Genomic DNA, 18540 nt, shown 5'->3' on the forward strand with positions numbered 1-18540 from the left:
GTTTACCACAGGTTTGGAAATGCTTTACAGCATGTGCTGTTTTGTCAGTGCTGGTTATTCCATTAAAAGAATTGGGGAGAGAAAGCCTAGCATATTAAAAAATATGGCATTTAGGGTTTATGTAAGTGGTAAAATTATAGTTAACATGAAAAATATGCTAAAGCAATTAAACTATTTTGAGTGATAAAACTCCCATTTTTTCAGGATTCAGCACTTGGCTGGGTGGGATGCTTAGCTCTTAATGCCTAGCTAGCTGTTGCAGGAGCAGTAAGACAGCATGTGGATATATGAGCGATAACTCCATAGACTTCAGTCCCGTAGAGAAAATTGCTCCACAGATTTGAACTTAGCTATCTGCTAAGTTCAAGTATCTGTTAAGGGTTGGACTTGATGATCTCAGAGGTCCTTTCCAACCCATCTGATTCTATGATTCTATGATCTTTGGATCTAAGCAAATGCAGTGGGTCACTGGACTGAAGTTTGAGAAAGCAAGTTGTCAAACCTGGGGTAATTTGTTCACTTCTCTGGGAAACCTTTTCTATTTTGATACCCTGCTTTAAAAATTCTGGAGCTACTTGGTCCCAACTGCTTCTTCTCTGTTGTCACATAGTTGAGGTGATGAGTCTTCTGCTGTAGTCTTTGTATTTGATGTGCTGGGGCCATTTCTTTCTCAAGACTTCTGTGGAGGTATGCAACAGAGCCCAGAACTCAGTATTTGGTGGTGTGATTCTACTTTTTAGGTAGATACTCGTGAGCCTGGAATAGAATACTTCCCAGGGAGGTGCCCAGATTCCATATACATTAGATATACATTACCAAGGGAGTGGAGGAGCTCAGGAGGAGAGTTATGAAGCCTGGGAGCTTTGTAGACAGCAGAATGAAAGTGTGAATGGTAATGCTGCTTCTGCTGTTACCTCTGAATGGCAATTTAGTGCAAGTTGGAAGGTACCTTCTCATTAAAGCCAGTCACTGAGTGCTTGATAGTATTGTATTTGTGTGAAGGGCTGACGACTCTTTCTTGTCAACTCCCAATGACTTCCAGACCACCAGAATCTAATAGGTAACAGCATGGGTGTGCATGGTAAAAGAAATCTTGGGAGGGTTTGTGTGTCAGCAATAATCTGACCAGGATGTGACAGTGCCTCTTCACTCATCTCAGCTGGGGTGAAATGACATAGAACAGACACTGGTTTGCTTATGGCAAGGCAGATTTAGGTGGCTCCTGACAGCATGCAAAAGCAGAATGTGAAGGACTTCAAAATTAAATAGCAACCTTGATATCTTTGGTATAAAGGTCTTCTCTTAGTTTCACCTTATAGATCATGGCTTCTAGACACACCCAACACTTTCAGTTTTACTTCTGTTTCTGTTTCCATCATCCAAGTTGCTAATAAAAATGTTGGTTAGAACAGAGTTTAGGGCATTTATGTGATGGCTCCTAAACTATCAGTTCAGTCCTCAAAGATAACCCAAAGATATTGCCTTTCTGTATTTAATGCTGCCACAGACACAGACTGTCTTCATGACTGTATATGTCATGAAGAAGGTTCTCTGTGATGATGTCACTGGTATCATAAGCAAGGTGTCACTTTTGCTGTAAAAAGCTGGTTGTGACTTTGCCATAGGCTGAGCAATATGCTTCCCAGAGATGTTCCTCTGCCATGTCAGAAATCTGCTTTTAGTCAGCTGAACTGGAACATTCAGCTATTTTACCGGACTGTCAGTAAAATAGTTTGTTGACGGGAAAAACTTGGTACTGCATATTTAAGACAGTCTCGACAACCAGATCATATTTACAGTAGCTTGATATATATATACACATTTGATTTTAGGATCTATAATACAGTTAATATAAACAAAATTCCTCTTATGTTTTTTTCCCTCGTTTTTTAAACTAGCAGCTTTTACTGTACGGATTTCTAAATATAGGTAGAATCACTTTAAAGCAGGTCATTAAAAACACTGTGAACTGCCAGAAACTAAGTCAAGCCAGTGATACCTTTTTTTAATTACTTAGTATTTTTAAAGGTATATAATGATGGGAAAGCAAGTCAAGCATGGTCTGAGAGGGAACTGTCTGCAACATCTCCTGTAGGAGGCTCCACAAAAAGAGCAAACCAACTTTATTTGATTAAAAGCTGTAAATTTAAACAGAAAGAATTCAAGCATCTAGGGGAGGCAAAACAAAGATATTTATACGCAGGTCTCCTTTGCCTTCTGAGTCCTTGCAAATGGGTCCTTGCTTTCAGCAAACTTGATGACTGAAAGACAGCAAGTTTTGCTTCTTTCCTGCTCAGTCTCAAGGAAAGTCTATCCAAAACGCCATACCCAGGCCATTTGGCACTGCTCTAACCACAATCAGAAACATCTTTGACCTACACGAAGATTTGAGCCCTTCTGGGAACATACTATTCTATTCATGCTGTTGCAGGCTCAATGCTGAGTTAGAACTGTTCCTTTAGATAGAGTTACCCTGGCGAGTATGTCCTGATAGTCCGCAGGGTAGTCAAAACCTTACAGAAGTTTGCCACAAAGTGGTACTGTGTGAGAGATTCATGCAACTTTACTCATCTACATTTACATGTCTTTACATACCTAACTGAGGAACCTTTCTTTAGGTCATGCTGGAATCAGTGGGAAGAAGTAGTCTCCTGCTGAGGAGCCCTGCAGTTTAGATACCAGAAATATATTCTGTTATTAACACCCCTCACAATTAGCGTTTGAATTCTGGGGAAAAAAATCTATCCCAAAGATGCATTTTAAAATGTTAATCTTTAATAATAAAACCTGAATAAAATAAAACCTGATTTTCAGCCATATTGCTTTCGACCCACTTTTGATACCATAACTTCAGATTGTTTCCAGGAGCTAGAGAAGAGTGGCATACATAATCATTAGACTCTGGTCTGAAGAGCTTCAGATATTACCTTAAAAACAGTTTGGCAATCCTAAAACTGCTCTAGCTGGATCAATGAGATCAATGAAGTGTGAGAAACTTTATCAGTCGTGAGTAAAACTATGTACAGTTTAATTTGAAATGTGCAGCTGCATTTTTGCAGAAAACAAAGTGTATAACAAGCACAATGCTTATATTCAGGTTGAAGTTAAAGCATTTTTTCCAGATATCGATTTACAGCTTAAGATAATGGATTTTGGCAGTGTGCAGAGCTATTAAGTAATGTTTATTAAAACGGATAAGAAACTACTTAAGAAGTGGCCTGTAAAAGAATTTTTAAAGGACTGGTTAGTGGAATAAAGAAATAGCATTTTCTCCTAGAAGTAAAGTTTTATGTCCCTGGATAAGTCATTAATGAAAAAGATTGTGGTGATGTCATCTTATTATTTAGTGCAGTTTATGAACTGATATGGAAACTGCACTTAAGAACTTTTTTCACCTCTACTGTGAGACTGATGTGTGTTAAACATCTATGCTGGAGAGAGAAATAATCAATTATATTTAAGTTTGCCTCAGTCAGAAAACTAGCATATAATTTGACATGACCTTGACATTCCCAGGGTCTATTATCCATTGTGCAGTTCTTCAGAATAGGCAATAGATGTGTGAAACTCCATGCCAAAAGTCATTAGAGTAGCTAGAAGTTTTCATGGACTCAAGGAGGTGCTGGATAAGTGCCAGAAAGTGATATAACCAAGGGTTGTTAAATACATAGAAATCACATCCAGCTCAGGATGTCCCTGAACTCAAAATAGATTAATACAGAGAGAATATTTTTATTCCTTCCTAACCATTTGCTTATGACCAGTGCTTGAATTGATGCAGATGCACTGCTATTAGATTTTAAGTATGTCTGACACATTCAGCTGCTCTGACCTTGCAGCCACAGACCAAAAGGAAAGAGAAAGAGGTGTTGGATGAGGTGGACCTTTGGTCTGACCCAGCACAGTCATTGCTCCATTCTTCTGAGACCACCTCTGACCTAATTCAGGAAGATATTTAAATGTTTTCTAAATACTTTCAAGACAGGACTAGACACATGCATGAGTTCAGCTCTGAGCATGAGCTTAAGTATTACAGTGTATGTGTGCATTTATTTGTTTTTCTGAATGGAAATGCTTTTGAAATCTGCTGACAAGTCAAGGCTATGGAGCACTACAGAGCCTTTGACAAAGGGGTACTAGGACACCTTTTCTGCAGTTAGAAGCAGGGCATCTGTGTAACTACTTTAAATGAATATGTCTCTTTGCAGTAAGGGGTGCCCTGGGACCCCATTTTTCACTGCAGATGTTCCCAAAAGGCTGCCTGCCTAAATGCACATGAAGCAAGGAGAATTTGAGCTTTATGGAGCCCATGTCCTAGATGCAGTAGTGTGTGCATTTCTCTTTCATTGACTTTCAAAATGAACAAGGTGTTTCCTAAGCACAGTGAGAACAACTCTGCAACTAGTTTCTACTGTCTCTCCACTGACTTCAGTGCTACAAATCCAGAATGAATCTGTTTTTTGTGGTTGATGGTTAGTACTAGCTAGAAATGAAGTCATCAATTTGTGCTTTCAAACCATTAAATTATAGTGGTGGCTAGTGAATCTTCTCCAGCAGGACAGGGGAAAACTAACTTGCATTATTTTTAGTTACTACTGTAAACTTTTACAAATTGGCAGTCTGTCTTTGAAAGATATACATGTGCCTGAAGTCTTAAGATGTCTGAGAAGTTGTTCATTTATTGAGAGAAAAGGGTTGGGCAAAGCATTCATTTGACTCCATCTGGGTTTTACACAATTTCATCCTTCTTGAATTAAATGCCATAGTCAAACTATTTCGCAAAAGAAGTCTGAGATAGTCTTAAAAACTTTGAAGAGGAGGAGAAGAGATGGAGTTTTAAACCTCCCAAAGAAATGTTACGGTTTGTACTAATAGCACCATCTGCTTCCAAGAATATGACAGATTTGATAAATGAAGCAACACTGATAACCACCAAGGTCTTGAAGAAGAAAATCAGCAGATACTTGATGACCTGCTTAAATGGTACTACAACCCCTGCAAAAGATGTTTAAGGTGCAGCCAGGATGGCTGAAAACAACTTTATCTCTGGTACAGAGGAATGTAGCACAGAGAAGTGAATGACCTACCAGGTACGGGGTTTTCCTAGATTCAGATGCTGCAGAGAAGAAAATTGTAGTGCTGTGTTGTGACCTTGCAGTCTCACTGAAGGTGCAGCAGTGATGGGCTCTGAAGGGAGGATTGAGAAAACACACTTGAACTTTCATTATAGAAGAAAAGTTAAAAATTAGAGAATGGAATTTATAAACACTGGTAAAAAATGAAGGGTCATTGCAACTCTGCTGTAATCAGGAATACACTGGTTTTACACTCTCTAATAGCTTCAATTAAAATAAATATTTGTCAGTGTTACTTTATTCTCTGAGTTTCATATTGAATTCAACTTTTAGAATAACTCTTATTGAACAGACTGAATAGAAAAGGGATCTTTTGAATTTCTCTGATGTAAATCTCACATTCTGAACAGTCGTCTCCTTATGTCCCATTTAGAGGTAGTAAGACATTTGAATAAGGGAAATTCTAGATTTCTGAATTCTTGCTTCAAATATTTTCAGTTGTGATTTTTTTAGAAATTAATATTGATGAAAATGTTTAATTAGTAAATGGGAATATCAGAATTTAGATAAAACTTTCACTGTGGTTTCTACTTTTCTGAACAAAGTTGCACGCCAGGACTGTTTTAGCTGTTTCTTTTCATCCAATCTTTCCATGTGTAATTTCTGTGTCAAATGGAAATGCTTTAGAAGAAAAATTCTGCATAGGTAGAAAGTTTAAAAAAATAAGCAAGTCTATGAAAAATATGCCTGGTCATTGGAAAATATAGTGTGTTTTAGGACATTCAAGTTTTACACATGACATTGTCACAAGATCAGTGACTCCTACAGAAAACAAATCATTTGTTTAGAAGGGAAGTCAGCAGCTTTATGGAGAAATAAATATAATTTTACAACTTAATTACAGTATAAACATTTCTTGTGCTTGCAGTGACTTTGTTGTTATTGTTGTATTAATCTTACAGGACATATGGATATTTGTTTCAGTACCTCCTGGGACATGCTAAATCCTCTGAGCATAGCTCTGACCACTCTTCTAAAGAGCTTAACTTGTTAGCCATTTTTCATCTGTGTGACAAACCATTTAATAAATAAAGAGAAAAGAAAAAAAAGACAGAAAGGAAAGCTTTAAGGCAATTTCTTTTCTTTCCTCTATGTGTTGTTACTCTCTGATTAATTTGCCATTGTGAAAGTTTTAACTAATAGTGTTACTTCACTGAAATAAAGTGAAGAATTTCACACTTCCCAGATGCTGTTGAATGAGTTGGGAGGGTTGGTGGTGGTAGTCTTTTCTATGGCAACCTAATCAGTTAACTCCCCATCACTTATGGCACCTTTTTAAGTACCAGGCTCTCTGAGAACTGAGAAGATATCTTGGTGTAACATAGCTAATAATATAATGGGGATTAAAATCTGTAGACTTTTCCTTTAGTAAAAAGTATACCCTGACATTCACTTAAGTTTCTGTTGTTTTCAACTTGGTTGGAACCTGGAGCATATATGTCTTTTTCTCTTTTTTTTTTTTTTTTTTCAGTTTGCATGTGTCTTTATCTTAGAAGATTTTGTTATAATTTACACACACACACACTACCAGGAAGTTTTCAAGCTTCTGGGGGAACAGTAATGTGATTAGCTCTGTAATGGTCACATTATCACAGAAAGGAATTTTGCCACTTTCTGAACATGGTTTTCCTGTCTTTCCAGCAATCTACCACATCTAGGATTCTTAGATTTTATTTTTTTTTTCCTTAAGGGAATAGTATGTTTTGAGTATTGCCTACTGTTTGGGCACTTCTTTATTTTGAACAGTGATTTTTTGTTTGTTTTTGATTTCAGAATATTTGTAACAAATCCTTGTGTAGTTGAATGACCTCTTCTATTTTGTGGTGTTTTCATTTAATTTTTGTTGTGGGTTTGGGTATTTTTGTTTGTTTGTTTTTTATTTTGGAAAAACCCTAACAAACCACGAACTATAAAATTCCTAATTCCTTTAGCAATAAGTGTTTTTATGCCACTTTGCTCTATAAAGCCATCCTAACACTGCAACTGGTATGTTCACTGGTATAATGTACAGTGACCTCTAATATTACTAAATACATGTGTGAATTAAAAGAAGAGCCTTAAAGCACCACCTTGAAGATCTTGCTTTTCATGTAGAATAAATTAAGGGCTCCTGTCTCAGTTGAGCAATGGCCAACAGAACTTTCTTCCAGCAAGTCATTGCATTTTTGTACTGAGTTTTCTGTATGTCAAAGCCTTCCAAAGGGGAAACACTGACATTTGGATAAATTAATAACAACTACAAGTTTCTTTTAAAGTATTTGCAGACTGACTAACTAGAAGCACTCGTTTACAGAAACTGGTGTCAGTTAGCACACATGAATCCAGCATATTTAAGATTCTAATTTTTTTTTCTTTTAATTCTCTGATAGTGTCATACAAGCATTTTTAAGCCTTATGGAGGTGTCTGGTTTGAGTTGTATTTACTCTTCCATACAGAAACATAGTTCTTAGTCCAGGATGATGAAGTCCCAGGATATTTCTACTTTGTCTGTGCTTTGGTAGGAGAGTAGTTGTAAGTCCATAGGTTGTGCGACTGCGCAGTTGGTTTTGATCAGTGCTGTGTTCGCCTGGTTGGCAACTGCAGCACTGCGTGTGTTTCTTGTAATGCTGTCCCAGTGTTGTGATGAAAATTCCCTGGCAAGGCAAGTCCAAAGTACCTTGGTTAAAAATTAACAGAATTTGCATTTTGATTTACTAGGCACACAGTGTGTTTCAGGGAGCGATAAAGCAATCTAAGGCTCTTCTACATCTCCTCTTATGGATGGCACTGTTCCGTCAGCCACTGTTAAAAACATTTTTGGATGTGCAAACATGTTCAGAATAGTGCTTAAACAAGATTGGTATTCTGAAATGTTGTTTCGGAATCATGCCAGTGACAATCTTCTCTGATGACAGAGAGGCAGTTTCTTTCCCAGTGTTTCCCTTGAAGCATATGATACACTGTCTGTAAGATACCATGCTGGTGTAATGGCTTTTCAGGAATGCTTTTGGCATATTGCTGCAGACATAGGGTGTACAGAACTATTGAAAATTGTATGTAATCATTGACAGAGGCACTTAGAAGCTGTTTTAAAAAACTTGTGAGACAAATTCTGGTATATTTTTGTTTGTTTGTTTGTTTGTTTTGCTTTTCTCCTCCAATTATCACTAAACTCCCTACTATCTTAATTCCCATACCATTGTATTTACCACTTCTTTCTCAGCCCTTAAATAGATTAGGTGAGCCATCTTCTTTCTAGTCTCTCTTATTCATACATGGACATGGATATATTTAAATAGACACAACCATTAAATGCTAACAGGATACATCTGTTTAATTACAAAAGAAAATGAAATCTTGAAAACTTAACCACTTTGTGGTTTATTATGTACCTTGACTGTCTTTCATACTGCTGCGTCAAGTCTAGCTCCCTTATCCTCGGTGTTTCATCACTTTAAATTTCTTTTGAGCCTGTTCTGCTTACTTTGCCTATTGAAAAGTCACTTCCCCTTTTTGTCATCTTCTCTCAGTCTCAGTTTTGAACATGCATTCCTTTATGTTCTTCTGCTTAGGTCAGTCTACTGCGTCTACCATTAAACAGTTTATTTTCTCCTTTAAATTCTTTCGTATAAACAGTGAATCCAGAATTAATTTGTCTTCTTGTTCAGAACAAAAACTGGTCTAGCATTCAATCACTTGCTATTAAAGCTGTTAACTTTTTCCCTGTCTGTACAGTTGTTACAGGACCAAGCACTACGAAAGTAAAAACCTTTTAAAACTATAAAGCATCAGGTAAATACATGGCACCATGCAGTTGGCATCAGTCAGACTGAAAAAATTCCCACGGTTTGAAGCTGCACTTCTCAAAGTCAGGCAAACACAGTCCCATTTTGAAGGGTGTGCAGTTAAAACTGAACCCCATGTAATAAATGGGTTATCTCTTGAGGCAGTTCAGAACAGATGAAGTAGAGCTACTATCTGAGTTACTCAAACAAAGCGAGAAGTTATTTGAAAGGGCATATGGTTTCTTTCCACAGCACAAGCACGCTTAAGGGGTAAACTCCTATTAACTTGAAAATCCTAAAGATCTGCAAGCTCAGGGTAAACAAAATCAGATGGCTTAGAGCCTTTCCCAGCTCCTCCTGAGAAGGTGTGCTGAGAGACACTCCATACATCATTTGAATTGAGAATGGAGAGATAAAATAAAGATATGGCTATTCAAAACAAGCTCTACCAACATGTTCAGGGGGGTGCTTTCTGCCCCTCTGTTCCTCTCTCGTGAGACCCCTCCTGGAGTACTGCACCCAGCTCTGGGGCCTCCAATGTGCATGGACCTGCAGGAGCAACTCCGGTGGAAGGCCACAAAGATGATCAGTGGGCTGGAGCAACTCTCCAATGAAGCAGCCTTCCAGTACCTAAAGGGGGGCTACGCAAAAGCTGGAGAGGGATTTTTTAAAGGGGCATGTGACAAGGGGTAATGGTTTCAAAGTGAAAGAGGGCAGGTTTAGATTGCGTATTAGGAAGAAGTTCTTTACTGTGAGGGTGATGAGGCACTGGCACATGTTGCATATAAGTTGTGGGTGCCCCATCTCTGGAGGTGTTCAAGACCCGGTTGGATGGGCATTTGAGCAACCTGGTCTCGTTGGCAGGGGGTTTGAAACTAGGTGGTATTTAACGTCCCTTCCAACCCAATCCATTCTATATAATTCTATGATTCTATGATTTTAGAGGCAAATAGTTAAGCACCATGTATTGTTTACTCATTTGCACATAGTATCTTTTAAAAATATCTAGCTCGTCTTACTTCTAGACATAAATGTATTTGTGTCTTCACATTTTAACTGCACTTTAATGTGCAATGATTGACTGAAAAAGGTCAGTGAGAAGTAGATATAACACATTTTTCACTTGAGTCCACTGACAGTTAAATACAATAACAGTGTGATGAGCTTTCCCAGAAAGCCATTTGAACACATTTACGGGTGTGTGCCTTTGAGGCATCAGTGTGGTCCCCTTGCCGCTCTGTATGTATTTAGTACTTCTGCACCAGTGTGTTCAAGTGCTATGTCAGCCTCAGTAGGGGAATGTGTAAGTAGGGCGGTGTGATAACTTGCAAGTAGATGTGAAAATGTATGGTTTGTTAAATTAACTGATTCCCTGGCTTATTAGAGCTTGGGCACCTTATCTGCCTTCGTTATGTTCTGTTAGGAGAAGTGTGGTAGTTTTCTATTTAGTTTCAAGCTTATGTTTAAAAACAAGCTGTGCCAAGGCTGAAATTTCTAGAATTAAGTGCTGAAATTAAAACCACTTACAAACTGAGACTGTTTTCTGTATTATTCTCATATTTAATTCTCCATCTGTATGGGTTTTCACAACAGTAGAAGATCTGCTCTGTATGCACAGTTTAGTCAGAACTCAGTGAAATACAAAGAGTGGGAGAGAAAAATTAAAACCAAAAACGTCAGAGGTTTATGTACAAGTAAACTGTTCAGCTGCTGTTTCAAACATAACCCTTACTAATTAGTATCAGCACAGCAGAACTGACTGAGCAGCTATTTGAAAGAAAGAAGGGGAGTGGCAGCTGTTAGTGCATAGAAAGGGCTTCATCTGATTTTTGAGTATTTACATCAGCAGTGTTAAGAGCAGCCAGATATAAGACTTTTGCATTCTGTGCTTTTCCTTATTTTGGCAGTCTCTTCTCTATCTCAAAAGTAGCTCCTGAGAAGGTATTTAAGCTTTTACCCTTTTCGTATTTAGGCATTTCAAGACTGTTGGAATATTTAGTAATGTTGTTGTTTATTTAGTTTCACATTGCTAAACAGTCATTCAAATACTTAGAACTTATTTCCAGAGAAATAAGTTTGTATAAGTTCAGTGCTGTTTTTTTCCCTGGCTTACTTTATGTCTAGGCTGGCAGTTTGGTCTGCAGAAAATATGACATTGAAAAATATAATACAGATCAATTCACTTCATGAGAACATTTTGGTTCTGATTTTATGTCTTGAACATGATGTTTGTTTTGTCTGGTGCATTTGATCAAGACTGGGCATAATACAAGGCTCACTTTTTTATTGTGAAAGCACAAACTACTTTTGCACATATGCAAGCTTTCTTAAATGTTACAATCTTAAATGTTAGCTTCCTCTAAGTCACATATTTTTATCAAATGCATTTCTTGTCAAGTCTTTTTACCTATCAATTCTTGCATCATATGAAACTTTCAAACCTTGAGTTCTGAGCATTATCCTCTGCACATTCAGCATGCATACTGGGTACATTAACATGTGCAGCGGGGTTTGAGGTCAGGTTGCATTTTCTGTTATTTTGATCATTTTGAATTGGATTGAGTTGAAATTGAGATACAATAATGACACTAGTTAACTGTAAAGTTTTCATCCATCTTACAGAATTAGATATAGAGTTTCTAAATTCTTCTGTAGATATAGTGTGAATTAATGGATCCAAACCTAAGGCTCCCAGGGAGCCTGCTGGCACCAACTGGATTTTAATTACATCCCACACATTGGTTTAGTTATTCTTGTAGCAGGTAAAATGAGTGGTACAGGTTAATTCTTCCAGATTAAGGAAAGGAAATAAAAAAAACATTGAGCCTCTTTTCAGATAAGGAAAAAGAAATTTTAAAATAGCTTAATTTTAATTTTTCCTGAGGGAAAGGGAAAGTGAAAGAAGGTCTATAGATGATGGAAGAAAGGATACAAAGAGGCAAAATAAGTAGATTATATGAAAAAGAATAGAGTGAAGAAAGAAAAATTATATTGGAAATATTAACTGGAAAGTGCATTCTATTTTAAAAGCATAAAAAAATAAGATGGAAAACATAAAAGCCACAAGCACATCAAAATACCAAATTCTGTGCAAAGGGAGAAAAAGTCAAATGAATGAAAGGGAAAGACAGAATTTGAAATTGAAGGGAGAGATAAGTGTATGTGCTATTTTAAGTCATTTCAGACTAATAATCAGCAGTAAATATTTGAGTTTGTACACAAGGACTTAGATTTTTAATGGGTGAAGAATTAGTGTTACCAAAAATCACATCACATTGATCAGGAGTGTTACTAAAACCACAGGTAAGGATTATTGAGGTTTTATTTATGTCACTCTTCATTTTTATTTAATGTATTTTTTAAAGAAGTTCAAAGATACAATAGACATAAGAGTTTTATTTGACTTAAGCTTGCTATTTTTCATGCCAAAAAATCAAAGCCAAATATTTGAATGAATTCTTTAACAACATCTTAAATTAAGAAACTGATAAATAGATTCATTATATCAACCCGAAAATTAATTCTATGAAGTAATGTTGTTGCCCTTAGGCATTGCAGGAAGCCAAGAAGGAAACCAGAGTCTTTGGTAATGCTTGTAGACGCCAGTGTCTGGTCAGCCACTGATCCCATGCCATGTCGACTGCAGAGCAAAACACTTGAATCCTTTTAGAGCCCTTTTAATGTCATTCAATTCTAATTTACCATCAACTATCATAGCTTTACCGTGGACATTGTGAAATTGGCATTGGAGGCTTCACATAAAACCATAAAGGCAACTAAATTCCACGTTAAAGCTGAAACTTCATTCTCAGTTCACGTGGTTGTGGGGATGCTGTGGAGCATGTGGGAACACGCAGCATTTGGAGACCTGGTTGGACCCACACGCAGTATAACAAGTTAAGAATGGAATTTCAGCCCAAGCTTTACCATTAATGCCACATAGCCCTTTGTGGCTTGATTTCTTCTTGTATGGCGCTGTTAAAGACAGAAATAAGCCCAAGTCAATCTCAGGGTTATTTTAAATTATGCTTACAAGAATCTTGTGAGAGCAATAGTAATAGATTCTTCTCACCTATTGCCTCTCTGAAATTTGAATTTTTGTATCCAGCTTGCTTTGAATTTACACTGTTGGAAACCGCTGAGATGTTAGATTACAGATACCTTAATATGTGAAGTTCAGCCTTAAATACATAATTGTTTCCTGCAGTATACTTGTCTTTACTTGAAAGTCATTTTGTGGAATACAATTAGAGAGGAAAACTCTGCTTTTTGCCCAATACATGCATTTTTATGAGCAAAATGAGCTTTGACAGTGTTTTTAGAAATGTCAGGAATGTCAAATATTTTTTATCTGAATGCCTCTTTGGATGACTCAGGAAAAAGTACTTGGAAATTAGTCAGGATTTAATTGAAGTGGGAAGGATACTGAATTGTTGAGAGAGCTTGTTCTTCTATACACACTTTAGATTGGTACTTCAGAAGAAGATCAATCTTACTTTTATGTGATTGAATCAGCCTTTTCTTCAAAACGCAGTTTTTATTTAATCTTTGTTTAGGCATTTGGAATAGTGATTAGAATAGTTATTCACTCATTTATCTCTTCTTGGAACAAACGGGAGTTTTGCTTCTAATCTTTTTTCAAAACTTTAGAGCTCTCTACTTCTTCCCATATATTTCCATCGTTTACCAATTGTCGTTGGTGGGTCTGGCATCCCTGCTTGCTGAAGCCTTGGAGACATTTGTATCAGTGAAGAAAACAACAGTGAAGGAGAGGGAGGGATACAGCTTTTTTAAGAGTTTGTAGCTGTTCTAGCTGAGCTTGTGCTCATGTCCAGAGGGGTCAGAGTGCTCTTTGCAGATGCTGAGTTTCTCACACAGTGGCAGGATGTCAGGAATTTTGCAAGAGCTTTTAAAACTGAGTAGGAGATGGCACAGCTGCCACATTTCATCCTGTAAGGTTTTCTTTTCTTATTTGTGCTAGTATTTGAAGCTGACTTTCATAAGAAGTTACCGAAGGCTGTTTTGCAGATCAGGGATTCTAGTTTCACAAAAAGAAAGGGTTTGATGAATCCACAGTCACATGTGATTGTAATTCTGATGGGATTACATTCTTTTTCAAATACAAGGCACTCTTCAGAGTTAATACGTGAATTTGTACCTATCAATTTTGGTAAATTCGTGGATTGCTGAAATTCAGTGCTTTGATATCAGTAACAAGTTTAGCTTTAGACAGTATTCAGAAAATACTGCAAGACTTAAAAAACTTGAAAAGCCAGTTGATTTGAAGATGTTGTAGAATTAGCTTTTTACTTCTTGTCTGAACTTTTTTATTTTGTATTTGTGCTGAAAGATTGCTTTTCATTCCATAATTTTAGTTAAAGGACAACTGTGAAGCAATTTTCCATTTTCTTTTTAAATTTGCCGTCAGGCAAAAATTGCTCATGCTACTCTGAGAAGGAGATGATTTTACTAAGAATGCTGCATGTTAATACCCAGGAGCTATGAACTATTCATTTGATATTTGCAGCGTTTGTTAAGTCTTGTTAACTAAGCAATTACAGAGTCACTTCTCCCTCAAAGTTTTAAAAAGAATAAATCTAAAGTTCCTGCTACATTAGACTTATTTTTCCGCAGTGTTTTCCAGAACACACAGGTCTGAACAGCAGCAGTGCGCTTGTGTTCTAGGCCATGATGAAGCTCCATACTGTGTAAGAAGCTTAAGACAGTGATTGTGGTACAAAATGGTTCTATCTAAAGCAAAGGAAATCTTGGCTTCAGATACTCAGCAGTAGCTCTCATTTTCCTTGCATATCAGAATATGACTGTTTTAAATCTTAATTGTGAGTATTTGGGGTTTTTTCTTGTTGGTGGTTCTCTCTCCCCTTTCACTGAAACCCAAGGTTTGAGGGAAATAAACGTGCTACAAGGGGAAGCTAAAATTGACTGTCACAAGGTGCTCGTATCCTATCATGCAGCAAAGTCCTTAATGCTAACACAGGGGTGCCAGGCATGGGATTAAATGGCAAGTTGAAGCCTTCATAGAATTATAATTAAGCATAATATATTATGATAGTTGTTGTTCCACAATTAATGTTCAAATACACACAGTGTGTGTTCTGACTTTTAGAGTTTCTTGTTTTCCTGTTTTCTGCTGTCAGTTACTATCTCTGAAATCCTAAAATGTAAACATCTTTGTTTCACTGTGTCTGTGTCCTCTCTTGCTGCCAGTAAGTGCTGTAACTAATTGTAGAACTCTCAACTTGAATGATTTTGATCCTGAGTCTCTCAATATTTAAGGGTGGAGTTGGAAGGTTTCTGTTTGCTTGACTAGTTGAATCTTTGGGTTTAGTGATATGATCTTTGGCTCTTTTGTTAGTGTTTTCATTGCTTTTCCCTTTTTTCTGACTTCTCTCAAAGACAGGCCCATGTTTAAACTAGAACATCATTATTCTCCCATTTTAGGAGTTGCTCCACAACTTGATAATTAACTTTCAGGAATGGATCATTTGCACAAACCCAGAGCACATTTCAGCCTTTGCTGAGCTAGTCACTAACCTGAAAAAATACTATTTGCTTTTTGGTGGGTTTAGTTTTTTAGTTGAGTTAGTGAGCTGAATTTGTCTCAGCAAGAGTCCAAGTAGCGGAGCTGACAAACAAGGAGGAACAGGACCATAGAGCCAAGAGCAGGGAAGTGGGAAGCGGGGGGACTCTTTGGTGACAGCAAGCCATTAGTTTGGCTCAGCTGTGTTGTTAAAGCATGCTCTCAATGAAGCCAAAAAATACTTTGTATGTCGTATAAGCATGCCATTCATTAAGACTGTGTCATAAAAGCTTTAATTCCTGGTAGCCTCTTGTTGTGGCTACCCACAAAATATTGAGTTTAATCAAGACTGAGTATAGGATTCTTTCTATTTACAGCTTTGGTCTACAAATGCAACAATCTTTCTGCATGGATTTTTTTTCTTTTTCAGAGGGAAGATGTCATTCATGCAGAAATGGATGAAAGACTGTCTCTTCGAAAGCACCGCTTCATGCATTTTGCATCACTGGAATATGAAGGAGAATATTACATGACACCAAGAGATTTCTTGTTCTCAGTAATGTTTGATCAAGTTGAACGTAAGTTGTTTTTTCATCATTGTATTTGTGAAGGAAAAGAAACTTGCAGGTTCCCTTGGAGATGTAATTTGCAAATCACTGGGATAAGGTCCTCTGTCTTACAGAAATCAGCAGAAGCCAATTTATAAATGTTGCCCATATGGATTTCACAGACACCACTACCCTTTTCACAAGCAAAGTAAGGCTGATGATTTAGAAATCTGGTGACTTGATGATGACATTTCTACATAATTTACATGTCTGATCAGTATGTAGTTCCTCAGTTACTTGCATGCCACAGAAAATAGAATGAGTTATCTGTCTATCCACTTCACCAGTACTGTGAAAAGGCCACTCTGTGACCTTTTTTCTTAGAAGAAACAGAATGAGAGTAATAAAGCACGGAGTTCAGTTCTAGGTTTTTGGTTTCAAATCTCCTTTGGTTTATACAAAACCTAGTTAAGAACAAACCAAAATTGCATGCGTATTTTTAAAAAAGTACCCTTAAAAGCATGCTTTCTGGAAAGATAGGAACGGCACACAACTAAAAAGTGCACTTTATTATCCTCCTTTTTTCCTGCTTTTCTGTCCTCATTAAGTCTGCCCCGTTCCTTAAGCTTCTTTCGTCTTTCTATCATTTTCTCTTATTTCCATAATAATCTTTTTTAAATTATATATGGGGGATTTTTTCTCCTCAGAAATTTTGGGGTTTACAGTTCTTACAAGATTTTGTTTGTTTGTTTGTTTAGAAAGGTTTAAGTTCTCCAAGTTCTAGAGAGGATTGTCACTTAGAGGACAAATATTCTATTAGTAAATTTGCTGAGGGAAAGAGGGAGAAATCTCAGCTTTAGTAATTGTTTACTGCAATCTGCACATAGCAACCAGAGAGCAGGTTGTTTAGCAAAAGCCATTCATACCCTGGGATGCTCTGCCCACCTACCAGCAAATGTCATAGTGACTTGGGGGTATTGAACAGGAAATGCAGAAGGGAATTCAAGGTACTGTGGAAAGGCTTGAGAGACAGGGAGAAAGAAGGAGACCTGAGTGCACTTTGAGTCAAGCATATGAAAAACCTAGAACAGAACAAAGTTCACTGAGCTTCAAGTGGTCAAAGAATAGGACACAAGTATCTGTAATAAAAGAAGTTTTCCTGTGTCTGCCAAAAATCTATAGGTGATAAGGATACATGGATTCACTGCTGACATACAGCTTCTAATATTACACGAAGCTGAATATAAATCCTTAGAAGGACTTTATGACCTTGAAAGTCATGAAGATTTTCAGAATACCCTATTTTTTAATAGGTAATAATTTTAATAGGTAATAATTTTTTAATGTATGGATGTTCTTTCCCCTTCAAAACTTAAATCATGAAGTTAAAAACCTAGAAGGGATTTTATTTTGAGTTTTCCAATATGAAAGACAGTGAACAGAGAAATTTTTAGTTTTGAAGGTGTAGATTTCAGAAAGTTGTCTGTGAAAACAAGGCTGGAGAAATAAGTGTTTTCCAGTCTTAGCAGTTTATACATATTAACTGGTTACTCCAACTAAAATAGCACACATGCAGGTTTTTAATGAAGTAGTATGTGGTAATATTTATTTGTAATGCAGCCAAGTTAATTTCAGTTGCTTTGCTAATATGAATAGGAAACAGCATTAAACAGAAATTAATAAATAATGACAAGAAAAAAAGTCTTTACAGTAATGCGTATTTAGCATTTCAAATTGAGGTCAGGCTTACAGCAATAACATCATAGCTGATCAATAGAAAAGTGTTAATGCTTGTATCTAATGCTCCTAAACATTTTTTTAAACATCATTGGTGTGGATTCTTTGACCAGCAGCATAAACACAATGGTAAGCAGTTCTCTTGAAGTCATATTGCTTGGGATTTCAGGTTTTCATGTAACTGCAAACAGACATAGAATTTGATAGCAGAGGAAAATGGCATTTGCAGTATTTTAAAGGCAGTGGTTTGTTCGTTGTGTTTGGAAGAGTTTCATATGAGGATAATAAACAGACCTATCTTAGGTGTCTGTCCTGGTGTATTCAGAGTAGATCAAGATAGTGAACTTCATAGTGAAGCAGCCATTATTTTTGGAAACTTTCTGCTTATATGATAAAAATATTTTTCTTTCACCCTGAACAGTGCCTGTAGAAAGGAAAACAGGCATGCCACCACGTATCCTAGAAAGCCCTTTACTTACTGTATACTTAGATGCAATTTTACCATGTGATCATGCATACAATTGGTGAGTCTTATAACGCTGAACTTCAAACTGTAATTTGGTTATTCTCTACCTATTTTTGATTAATTGCTAATAAGTAAAAAAAAAAACCTCCCAGAAAAATTTGAAGCACTTTGGCAGTAACCATTCAGCTTCATTAATATTTACTTGGAGTTTGCCGATGCTGTTTATAGTAATGTGAAGAGCTTGGGGCTGTTCTAAAGTTTTGTTTCTGCTGTCTTTTTTTACAGGCAATATGCAGAAACATATGACCAGCCTTACAAACAATTTAGTTGTGTACACCAAAAAAATAT

General features: G+C 36.9%; 1 protein-coding gene across 2 annotated transcripts in view; it reads left to right on the forward strand.

Moving 5' to 3' along the window:
• Positions 1 to 18540, forward strand: part of MICU2 (mitochondrial calcium uptake 2) — a 147714-nt gene that overhangs the window by 62804 nt on the left and 66370 nt on the right. For both annotated transcript variants that reach the window (XM_032679527.1, XM_032679526.1), the window contains exon 2: positions 15872 to 16019. In XM_032679527.1, the coding sequence (XP_032535418.1) occupies positions 15896 to 16019 (124 nt within the window). In that variant the 5' untranslated portion in view covers positions 15872 to 15895. The remainder of the gene's footprint in view (positions 1 to 15871; positions 16020 to 18540) is intronic.

The sequence above is a fragment of the Chiroxiphia lanceolata genome, chromosome 2 (assembly GCF_009829145.1).
Source record: "Chiroxiphia lanceolata isolate bChiLan1 chromosome 2, bChiLan1.pri, whole genome shotgun sequence".
Classification (NCBI taxonomy): domain Eukaryota; kingdom Metazoa; phylum Chordata; class Aves; order Passeriformes; family Pipridae; genus Chiroxiphia; species Chiroxiphia lanceolata.